The sequence below is a fragment of the Puntigrus tetrazona genome, chromosome 11 (genome assembly GCF_018831695.1).
Source record: "Puntigrus tetrazona isolate hp1 chromosome 11, ASM1883169v1, whole genome shotgun sequence".
NCBI classification, from domain to species: Eukaryota; Metazoa; Chordata; class Actinopteri; order Cypriniformes; family Cyprinidae; genus Puntigrus; species Puntigrus tetrazona.
Window position 1 is genome coordinate 19,381,878 of NC_056709.1, and position 12,806 is coordinate 19,394,683.

General features: G+C 37.7%; 1 protein-coding gene across 4 annotated transcripts in view; it reads right to left on the reverse strand.

Moving 5' to 3' along the window:
• The window catches only part of srgap2 (SLIT-ROBO Rho GTPase activating protein 2), an 82,812-nt gene that overhangs the window by 33,754 nt on the left and 36,252 nt on the right, over nt 1–12,806 (reverse strand). For 3 of the 4 annotated variants that reach the window (XM_043252031.1, XM_043252029.1, XM_043252032.1), the window contains exons 3-4: nt 9,836–10,028; nt 1,068–1,230 (exon numbers count right to left, since the gene is read on the reverse strand). In XM_043252031.1, the coding sequence (XP_043107966.1) occupies nt 1,068–1,230; nt 9,836–10,028 (356 nt within the window). Of the gene's footprint in view, nt 1–1,067; nt 1,231–9,835; nt 10,029–11,356; nt 11,496–12,806 lie in introns of those variants that run through there. The other variant, XM_043252030.1, reaches the window with a different exon arrangement.

A 12,806-nucleotide genomic window follows, 5' to 3' on the forward strand; every position in this document is an offset into this window, starting at 1 on the left:
ATTCCACTGCCAACACTTCTTTTAAGAGTGTTTCCTTTATTGCTCATCTACGCTTATGGCTCAATAAAGTAGTGAACTTCCTCCGACACGGCTCCCTTGACTGTATTTGCATTTAGAGTGCAGAATTTCTCCAGAATGTCATAGCACTTTTAAGACAGCTGGGAGGTGTGAGGCACTGGGTTGTGGGGTAAAACCAATTGCACAGAATTCAGCGATTCCTAGGAAGCCTCTAGAGAGAAGCCGGCCGGGAGCGTTCAATTAAAAGACTGTTATTCCTGCAGTACTGAGGGCTGGGTGAGCTAAACTATAGAAGAGAGAGTTGACGAGAACGTTGATAGGAAGGCTCATCTCTCTCTCTCTCTCGGGAAGCGAGGAACAGACACAGAGACAGCGGGAGAGAAAGAAGTGCTGATTGGGGTCCGAGAGATTCTTGCCGCTAGATATGCAGACGGAAAAAATGTGTGATATAAGATTGAGGCGAGTCTTCATGAGTTGGAATTTTTAGAAAAGTTTAGAAGGCAAAATTGCAAAAAACATTAAATTATGCATAGCTGTGACTATAATCACAGGAGGTCTTATCAAATAAGGATCAAAATAGCCAGGTTAACCGATGGGTTGATAGGACTTTTAAATAGTAGCTCATCCAAAAATGTATCTCATCATGAACCAAACATTCTGGTCCCCATTGACTTTCATTACTATACTACAGATGTCAGTGTGGACCAACAACTGCTTGAGCAACCATATTCTTCAAAACACCTTTTATGTTCAACGGAAGACAGATTTTTTTACAGGAACAAGAATAAGGTGAGTTACAGAATTGTCCATTTTTGGGGGTCCCTTTATCCTCTAAATAACTAAAGCAGGATTTAACCGTAAACAGACCAGACTGAATTGGATTCACCTGGACAACCAATGGACACTGGAAATGTGTTAGTAAACGACCTGAATTCTTGGCTGTCTAACCAGTCTAGACAAGTCAAGGAAAAGAATGAGACACCAAAGGCTGGACGCTTTCTTGTATCTAATAATATTATTATCGACTGATATGCAAAGACGATTGTTACCTTTTTGAAGAGGCGTCCTGAGTCCTCGCTGACCTGGGCAAAGCGTGGGATGATGTTGTTGAGGTAGAGATCGCTGAGAGTGGCATGGTCTCGGCTCTCTCTCTTTACCTGAGCCAAGAGAAGGTTCCAGCAGTTGACTGGAGACAGGACATTTTGCTCTTTCCTGCAGAGAAGAGTAAAGAAAAAAAAAACATTTATTAACATTTATCATACAGGAAAGCAGAAGAATCAATTAGAAGAAGCTGTTTTTAAAATATACATTTCTACAAAAACGCCTTTGCAGTAGTAACAACTCAATTACAATACATAATCAAATGGAATCAGAGGAATTATCGGAGCATAACCAGTCAAATAATTTCAAGCCAATAGATTTAAAACATTAAATATAAGTAGTTAATTAAAAATTATTTTTTCAAATATATAATAATTGTTTTTTCCCAACAATTTTATATACAAAAAAATATTATCCCATTGTTTATACACACGCACATATATAGTATTCAGTAATATATAATAATGGATTATATATTAATAATATATTATTAAATTAAATTAATAATATATAAAATATATATTTTAATATATAAAGAATTCATAATATATAATAATAATCTAAAATTATGTTGCTGGTGATAAAATGTATAATATTTAGAGATTTATTTTGCAGTTTTGCAAAGGACATTAATATGCAAAAAGGATCATCACCATGAGTCATTCAAACAGCCAACTGTATTTGAAATCTAATGAGTTCAGATCACTTTGTCGCTACAAATCACAGTGAACAGCCCTTGAGCCACACGTGTCGTCATTACAGATAAATCAGCTCAAAAAACCCTCTGGACTCCTGCTCTGATGGAGAATGTTCCCAGGATGTTAAAGGTTACTCTAACCTGTCCTGGTATGGTTAAAAAGGGTACACATGCATATAGATCTGCCCTGATAAACCTGTTGCCCTATATGTGAAGTTCACTGATGGATTACAAAGCAATGGATGTCACGCCAAAGAGGAATTCTGTTAAGCCCTGCGTTACTCTGGGCATATGCTGCAGGGATGGACTCAGTGGCCTGTGCATGCCAGAAGAGACAGCTGATGCTGAGGCTCCCGTAGAAGCCCATGAGGTGGGACCCGTTCCCTGCTGCTAAAATGCCTCTGAACGGGTGGGGCAGAACCTGACGTTTCTTCAGACCAGACAGTCTAAAATGTCCACAGAGAGGGTAGAATCAGCAAGGACTGGATCTAAAGAGCCTGCAGACAGCATCCGGCTGTCTGTTAATGTTTTACTGACTGTCTGTTTACAGAGGCACAGCTAACACATGACCTTGGTCCTGCTGTTAACTGGAGTGCAAAGCATCTGTGAGAACTAAAATCTACCCAAACAACCAGAAACCTTATCCATCAGTGTTCTGCAAATGTGTACATTTAAGGCCTAAATGACCCTTGTGACCTGGGTCTAAAATCTAAAATTCATCAAGGACACACTGAGCAATAGTGACAGTAAAGTGCTTTTTTTTACATTAAGTAGCACTATTAAACCGTTTTCAACATTAAAAATAAAAGCACTTGATTTCTGAAAGATCATCTGACGCTGAAGACTGTGTTGCCATTAAACAAAAATTCTAGAATACACACACGCACACTTTTATTTGAACTTTACACATTAGCATAATTCGAACCTGTTTTAGCATATTTCAAAAATAATATATATAAAAAAAAGATTCTGGGCTGAAATCAAGCACTGCTAATGTCCTGGAGTATAACAAACCTCAAGTGACGTACATGTACAGATGTGTATTAACACTTGTCTGACAAGTCCTCCGTGCAGAAGAGCACATTTGATTAATCATATGACTCGACGGGGATCCTGTCTCTCTGTACAGGACATTCCCTCTGGCTTCGCCTGCCGACAAGACTTCAGACAGACACTCCTCCCAATGAGTTCAAAGGGAGAGGAGATCAGCCAGCATTCAGAGCTCAGCGGGGGGCTCGGTGGAGGTACATCACAGCCTGTTCTCCAGCTCAACATCTGTCAGTGTTGTGGAAAGGAACGGACACATCTCACTTCATCTGTGCCCATGTAACTCTTTTGATGATGGGAGCAGATTAAAAAGACCAAATATACTGTCCTCACCAAACATAAAAGTATTTCAGCAGAGATTCATATTGTAAGATTGACTGAATCCTCAAACATTACTAATTTCTGTAAATGAAACTGTTCTAATATTGTTCACATATAGCTCCTTGTTCTTTATTCAACATTTAAATTTTTTTCTTCTTGTAAGGTTTTACAAAACATACACTGACTGTTGTGTAGGTATAGTTACCCCAAAATGTAAACGTGCTCATTGATTACTCAAACTCATGTTGTTCATCTTTGGAATATAAATGTGAATATTTTGACAAAAATCAGAGCTTTCTAACTCTCCACTGACAGCAACACAACTACCATGTTGAATGCCCAGAAAGGTAGTAAGGACATGGTTAAACTAATCCATGTAACGTCAGTGATTCAAGCGTAATTTAATAAAGCAACAAGAACACTGTGCAAAAAGAAAACAAAAATACACAATTTCTTTTCTTTCATGTCAACCTTCACCAGGATACTCCTGCAAATGCACGGTGGACATTAATAAGAAAGATAGTGGTATGTTGCATTGTTGTCCGAAGATGAACAAATATCTTTTGGGTGTGGATTGACATGAGGGTGAGCAATTAATCACAGAGTCTTAAACCATTCTAACTTCTGACTCTATTTGGATACCATTGTGACCATAAAGTTAATGCCCAAATATCAGTAGCTTCAAAGGTTTTTATTTTAACATGAGTATATATGGAGAGCTTTACGACAGACCTACTGAATAAAAATAAGCGATACACAACCAGGAGTCACAACAAGTAACTATGTCTAATGTGTTTAAAACACTTAGGTGTGCACAACACTCTCACCAATAATGTTTCTCTCCATCAACTTTCCCAGACACCCTTTCCCACCATATAAACAACAGTGGTTAAAAAGTGTAGCGGAAATAATTGCTTTTGGATGTTTTGGAGGCTGCGGCTGAGGTAAAGAGTGGAATGAGATCTCAATGTTAGTTCTGCCAATGATCGCACAACATGCTGGTATATAGCAACATTTGGGAAACAGGGAATAATGAAACTGGTTCGAGCATGTAGCAAAAAATAAAAAAAAGTCTTGCACAACAAGGGTTCAAAGAAGGCAAGTTCCTGATGGTAAACCTTAGAGATGTGTGCCAAAAAAATGGTGGGAACACCTCCATTTATTGACACATGGTGCAGAGAATGTAACAAAAGGAACAAGAGAAGGCAAGAATATACAAAAATCTTTCAATCTTTACAAATACAAAATTGTGTATAAAAAAAATTAAAAGAATACAAAAGTGAAACCAGCAGTCTGACGATTGTTGAATGATTAAAACCAACCTGAGGCATTGACAGTCCTGAGAAACATCCTCGCAAACACACTAATTTGCTTTTTCATATGCAAAGAAGCAAAACACATGCTTAACCACATAAGATGGAGTCCTTGGAGAAACTCTATTCCTCTTGAGAAATGAACAAAGGGACGTTGATGAGATTAGCATGGCCCCTTGGCTGACGGAAAGGGTTCTTAAATGGGTATTCAGACAAGAGAGCTCCGGGTCATTTCTGGAAGGCCATGAAAAAGCTGAGGTCACATGAGCAGAGGAATTGCCCAATTAACAGCAAGGTCATCATAGACAGAGTCGGCCTTTCACCAAAGAAACGCTTCGCAAAGCCAAGAAGGGATAATTCCTAGGTGACATACACAAGGGACGTGACATGGTGGCATGTGAAGAATTTTGAGAGATGAAGAAATTCTTGACAGTTGGTTGGAGTAAAATGATGGGAATTGATCGATGATATTGCTTCCCAAAGAAAAATGAGAAGCGCTGGTTGTACATGTGGACAACACATTAATAATCAGCAAGGAAGCATTAAATTAAATCAAAAGTAAAGACATTAATAATATTAAGGCCCCAATATACTTCAAAGTTTTGTTGTTCGTTTGAGGGCAAAAAGAAGTTTGAAAAGGCTGAGCGATGGTATACTGTTTCTGAACATTCTACTACTGGAGCCGGGGTTTAGATTCATGTAAACATGACTCTAGTCTGTAAGTTTGATAAAAACAAAGGTTTATTTATTGTATTCCTTTTAAATTTATTGGAAAGAATAACATTAGCAGCAGTATGGTGAAATGTTTATTTGCTTGCTACCCTTCCTTTCATTCTTTTCGTGGCTTTAGAAAACATTCAATGTTTCTCTAGGTTGCTTTGTGCGTATCTCCGGGTCGTTGATACAAGCTTAGTTGTAATTTCTTTAAAGGAAGTCAAGTCTCTCTGGAAGTGATCGTATAGGTGCAGATTGTTCTGTGGCAGCACAGCTATGGCGACTTGCCTGACCTTGTGCTGAATGAAAAACGAACCGGGAAAAAATCCTGCGGTGGAGTTTCAGAACACACCCACTGATTGTGTAAACGCCTTGGACCAATGGTAGCTCAAAGGCATTTAGGATTCAAAACAAACTTTCCAAAAAGTTAGCTTTGGTGAGCCGATCCAAACTGCTGAAACAAGCCCAAAACGAACTTTGTTTTGCATTGATTTTGTTTAAAATGACGTAATTTCAATTCATTCTTTGATTTTTGTTTTAAATATATCAGGCCCTTTACAAATATTTCTATGCTTTTTTATTCTTCAAATAATGTACATGTCAAATTGTAATAATATTTTACAGTTGTAAATGCATATAGTCATTAGCTTAGCAACATGCTAACATCAGAGTCTGCTTGTAAACTGTGAAGACTAACCGATTCATTCAGTCTCGTTTGGAAGGTACATGAGAAGGCGTTGAGGGGAATTCTGCACTCTGGTGAAAAGTGTTTTACAAGGCCTCAGTTTCTGTTCAGACATGATGCTGGGAAGACATCAGTCAAGCTAGTCAGACTAGAGAGGAAATGAAACTTGCCTTGCCTGCTTTCTTTCACACTTACAAAGAAAAGGCAAAGACACCAGACCAGACGGACTCACTTCCTCTAGTCAACTGACCCTGAGCTTCTAACCAATTGGCCAGGAGTTATCATGACACAGGATACTGCGGAACAGGCAACATTATGACACTAGTATATGGAAGTCTAAAGTATGCAAAATTTATTGACCAACAGACAAGGGTGTTCAGACCATTGTCAGTATTTGTCCATTTCTCTAGTTGAATTTAATACACTAAATTACACAAAAACCAAAAAATTAAAAAAAAACAGCCTAGTTGAATATACAATATAGATAGTATTGTACAATTATTATTATTTTTTTTTTTTTAATTCATTTAAAAAAATACACAAAAAGCACCTTCTCCATATTCTGTACACATCACTTTGAAGAAATTGAGTTAAAACTCTTTTTGTAACAAAGGTACATTTCCATCTTGCTCTGACTAAAGTAACTTGAATGCACATCATGTCGTAATTACAAATTCTCATCTCAAATACAAGAGCACTTAAAAGTGTTTTGAGAAATGTGTTTTGGATCAGGCTGGAGCTAAACTCTGCAGGAAGGTGGCCTTTATACAGCTTTTGGTAACAATGGGCTAAAATGCTAGACTACGAAATTGAAGACATTAGGAAGTGAGGTAACACCCTATGACAACGTTTTAAAAACTTTAAAATGACGAAACCAGCATTTACCATTTACCACTAAAGGGGAAAAAGTTGAGAATTGGTTTGTAGTGTAATCTTGGATGAACAGAGTGGACCATTAAGCATATGACACTTCGCCGCTCCTCTGTGGCACCAGTGTAAGCGCCACCCCTCTTATTTGTCATGAGTCCAGACGTTGTGGTGAGTTTCAGTTGCTTCTTTGTATCAACCCAATCCATTTGTAGAAAATCAGGCATGCTAGAAATTCGGTCAGTGCCATGGCGTGTTATCATTCCGGACCACGTGTTTCTTAACCATGCTGTCCATTCATTGCCGGTCAACTCGTCATCGGGCCTCCTGCTGGCTTGCTGAACAAATGACGCATGCTGTCATACCACACATAGAGGAGCCTTTTGAACCCTTGATTAGTAGAAAAAGAAGGCATTGAGCTGAACTCTACACTTTAAGAACATAAGCAGTATTTTAAGGGTCTCCAAAAGATCCCCACAGATGCACTTCAGTTTGTAGATCGGGCCTCACAAACAGCTACGTTCTTCTGGAGGAGCGGGACCGGAAAATACCTAACATTCCTTCATGGCATCATCGTCCCAGATGTTGCCTTTTGCCTGTTACAGATGTTGGAGCTGGATTCCAGGAGCTCATGGGACCCACAGAGGGCAGGGGATGGTATTTAGACTGGACGAGATTACGAGCCGATTAGAAAATCTATCTCAGCGGGGGTCACTGGTGTCAGGGAGGACATTAGCAGAGGTTACTGCAGATTTGGTGCAGTGAAGGGGGTGGGGGCTCAGAGAAAGAGAGGGAATAATGCGGGCCTAATGTGGAAGAAAATGCACAAGTTATGAGGAAATAGAGAGACAAGCACAAAAAACAACGTTAAAACGAAGAAACTAATTCTCAGAGAGGAAATACAAGCAAAAGAGAACAAAAAGACATAATGATTAATGGACAGATAAGGCAGTATAATAAAATTATAGTTTATACATAAAATATTTTCTTAGTCACTTATTAGTTTCCATCCATCCATCCATCCATTATTATTAGTGTATTTTTAATTTAAAATGCAGAAAACAGTTATAATCCAATGTATAATCCAATAATATTTTATTATTTTATTATTATTTATTTTTGCATAATATTTAATTATTTATATATTGTTTAGGTATTTTTTTCAGATTTTTTGATAATTGTTCAAATAAAAATAACAAATATTAATTTTTAAATCTATAAATGATTATTACTGATTAATATTAATACACTTAATTTTTGTCATTTGTCATCATTTTTGACTAATGTGTTTTGAATGTTGTACTAAAAAATATTATTTAGTAATTTATTTTCAGCACTATTATAACAATTAATATATTATTTAGTTTTTCTTTTTTTTTTTTTTAGCAATTTCTTCATTATTATTCCATAAAAGGTCTATATTATAACATATATAGCTGTTCACCAAAAATGAATACTGTGGTCTACATCCACTGCTCAAACAAGTGCATAGGTCTCCATTTGGAACTGAACCTCCCCCTAGGGTCTAAGGTACAGGGGTCTCATGTGCACCATGGTCTGATAAGGCACAGAGCTGTCACACAAAACTGCTCTCAAAAAAACATGTGCTATCTATTGATTATTTCTAGAAGCTGTCAGAGAGCCATATGTTGACTTTCCCAAACCCAGCCTCGAGCACTCAAACCATTATATCAGGAACCGAAGAGTCAAGTGCAAACGCAAAGAGCAAAATATCGTGAAAAGACAGAGAGTGAAAAAGGGAAGGAGCAAAGAGCACATGACAAGGTTGAAAATGAAAGAAACAATGAAATAAAGGAAAAGTTCAAGCACTGGATATCCCCTATGTCAAAACAACGCCTGGGGCAAAACTGCCAGAAAGAAACCTGTCAAGGTACGCACACTAAACCCTGGAAAACAACTCAAATCCAGTCCAACCTATTTACACAGCAAGCATAAAAGGATGACAATGTGTCACTGCAAATACAGGCCGTTGGGAGTTGCAAAAACACCTTGATAAATGTTAACCCAAGCAGAATTTTTGCTTTATTGCTATTGTTACCATCATAAACGTTCTCGACAAATACTGCTTTAATTTTTAAGACATGCAGACCGTCATAATTCACACATAAGCCAGGACAAGCAAGTCAACTTTTTGTAATTCTTTGAGGATGAGGCTACCACATCCTTACAAGATCAAACTGAATCCAACAGGATCCTAGCGTCTGACCACAGAGATCCGTTTAGACAGTATATAACACTGATTAATAGGCTTTTCGACAGCATATCCTGTCATAATGACTGCCGTGAGACTGCATCATTCTCAAAGCTCGCTAGTAAGTAGTGGGAAACCTGCATTCATTTAATGCCAGGTCTTCAGCATAATTGCCACTTGCCTTTTTACGCAACTAAGCTTTAAAAAAACCTGTTCAAAGTCTAGTACCATGTTTAAAAATGACATCGGGCCATTCAAAAGCTTATTTTGTTTCATGTTAAACAATAAAATTAGCATTATAAGCTAATGCAGTCAATCAGGCAGCATAATATAAACGTTTATAGCTTGAGTAAGAACATAAATGCTCCACTTTACTTGCTTTTCTTAACGTTACGCCAGCTGTTTCTTCATAATACGGCATAATAACTCTAACCGCTACAGAAACGAGATCAGATATGGGTCACTGGAGCAGAACCAAGGACTTCGAAGAAAATGTTTGACTTTATTCCATGATCAAAATCCCTGCTGCTATCTCATCAGAGATATGAGAAAAGCATGTTATATAAGAGCAGGGTCTTGTTATGATTCATCATCATCATCTCGACAAATAGGGAGACTATTTTAATAAATTTGTCTCGAATAAGCCTAGTGGGAAGTGTCGACTGGATATCACATGACCTTGGTGAGACTTTACTCAACCGTCTCAACTTTCACTACAAAACAGCACTTATGTAATCACAAGAGTGTGTGAGAAGAGAAAAAAATAAACATATTGATTTCAAACTTTGCCCAGGTAACAGCACGGATCACAGGACTAGGTATCTAGTATCTGCTGAAAACACAGGCAAATGTTCTCTCACTTGAATTGAGGGTCCTTTGTGTAGCGAGTCTTGGCCAGGAACCTCTCGGCAAGTTTCTCTAGGTTGCGGGAGTAGTCCATCTCTATCTCGGCCTTCTTGCGGAAGAAGTCCTGCAGGTCTTGCAGGAGCTGCACGCGGAGCTCGCATTGCTGGTCCAAACACTTAAGCTGCTCCACCAACTGGGCTCGGATCTCTGCCAATCAGAGGAGGAGAAGAAGAAACAGAGTTATTATAGAACTTCCCACTCTGGTTATGCATTATATAGGTATTCAAAATCACAAGAAGAATCTGAGAATTACAAAAAAAAAATGTTTTTAATTTGAGTGTCTCTAACGGCTGCATGTATTTAATTGAAAATATGGTAAAATGTGGTAATTACCGTTTATTATTATAAACAAAATTACCTATGTAATTATTTTTAAATGTAATTTATTTGTGTGATGGCATGGTAGAATTTTCAGCAGCCATTACTCCAGTCTTCACTGTCACATGACTCTTTGGAAATCATTACAATTGCCAATGTTTAAAAAATATGTTTTTGTGAAAACCATTAGTATTTTTTATGAATATGAAGCTCAAAAAACAGCATTTATTTGAAATAGAATTTTACTAAGTAAAGCCTATACAGTCACTTTTAAAGGTGCAAGAAATCATACTTAGTAATGCATGAAAAAAAAAAATCAAGTATTTTGACAATGAAAACCCTCTAGATTTTTTTTTCTATAAAATGAACAATCAAGAAACATTTATGCATGGTAAGCAAAAGATCATTTTGCACATTGTTTTAAAAAGTGCTTGAACATTACTATTTCACTATATATTTATTATATCGCTACTATTACTAAACACAAAACAATTCCACATTATTTAATCAACCACATTTCACAACCCAGTCTATGTTCCTCCTGTCTCGTTCCTCAATACAATGTCAAAAATAGCTGGTGAAGAGACATTTCAAACTTCTGTGAAGTAAAGTGGTGCGTTGACATTTTCCAACAGACAGAAGAACAATACATATCAGAAGATCTTTATGCAAGGTCCATCACACACACACACACACACGCATACATCTTTAGAGTGTTTATCCAGGCTTATCGTTTTTTATTTCCGTTGCATCGCTCTCTGTCTTTCCTTCTCTCTGTCCAACATCCGCCGAGCACTCAAGCATGGCTCCAAATTAATTTACTCCGCTCAATCCCGACAGCCTATTGAAATATTGAGTTATAATGATAGAACCCTGGAACTATGGATGGACCTACTTGTCCTGCATACTGAAGCTCCAATTAAAAAAACGTGATACAATACAGCAGAGCCGTCTAATTTAACAGATGTATAGCATTTTAATTATTCAAAGCAACGCAATCCAAACATTTAAAACCATAAACTAGCACCTATTTCATTGTTTACAGCTGCAGGATAACATTTCAGCCGATGAACTTGTGGCAAGTCTTGAGTTAGCTGTCAAACTAGCATCAAGAGTGATGAGAAAACAACCTGAGAATATCAAAGAATCAACAGTACCTTTGCACTTCCTGCTGTAAAGAAATCTGATGACTTTTGCCTCCATATGCTCTAACTGTTCCAGCCCGGAGAAGAGAGGAGAACAGCGGGGTGTGACAGTCCCAGGGCTATGATACCCAGCTGTCCCGACTCTATTGTGCTTTTGCGCTGAGAGCACACTTTCACTCTGACATCACACAGAAGTGGGATTTCCACAGCCTCTGTGTCTTGGTCAAGTCAAACGCACCAAAGTTCTCTCCAGTACATCCCAGAAGTGTAGTACTGGGCTTTTCCCACTTCATATGACTCATTGTGATGATTTTTACATGACTATGTCATAAGGCAGCCCTCAGCTGTGATAATAACTACCCAGGCCTTCTTTCTGACATGCCAACATGTGTTGATACCACTGACATGTTATTTTCTGCTGTCTGGATAATTTATGATCATAGGAAATGAGTCAGTGCCACATCGTAAGGCCACAGCTTTTAAAGAGAGCCCTGTAATTTTAGCAAAAAAGCAAAGCGTCTCCAAACACGCACAAACGGAGCATGGTCAATGAGCCTAGACGAGCCTAATAATACAGTTACGAGCTCACTGATTCATTTTTATTGAGATAAATACAGACATAAATGACAACAGAGGAATGCAGATTTGTGTATGGGCATCCCTGAAAATGTCTATGTGTCTAAATGGCAGCTAAAATAAATCAAATTAAATAAATCATTTTATTCTGCTTTCTAAATACTAGCCACAAAAATCCACAGCATTATACTACACTGTTACAGTTATACAATATCGATTTGCTTTCTAAATACTAGCCAAAAATAACAGAATTCTATCACACAGCTGTATAGTATCAATAATTCACCAAATGATGGAGAACATAATGATAGAATATATGTAGATGTGGTACACATAAGCATTTTTGGCGTAAAAAAAAAAAAAAAAAAAAAAAAACGGTTTGTAAATCGCAGTGGTGGAATGATTCTGATGCTCTTGTGGCTGAATATTTGTTCATTCACATCTATGTACAAACCAAACCCTCTTAGCTGTCAAAGTTTCGTACTTTGGTTAGGTAAAGGGCACGAAGACAACAGAGCTGTGTGGGCTAGGGAAAGAAACCGAGGCGTAGATGTGATTGGAACATATTAAGCAAGAGTCTGCTGGAAAAGTAAAACTTCAATATTATAGAATAACCTGAACAGTTGGTGGTAAATGCTTTAAAAGATACAACAAGCACCATGACTGACTGACTCAGAATCAGCTGAAATATAAATTAAATTCACTCCTCTTTAAGTAGAGATTGCAGAAGAGCGGTAAACGCCATCACTGTCACCAAGAGCAGGAAGAGTATAATCCAACCACAATCACAAGAAAACTCAAGTCAGATGTTCTGCATTTGTCTCAGGGGCTCATAAAATGTTTCCCAACTCTGAGAAACACTGTGCTACTGCTGTTCTACATCTAT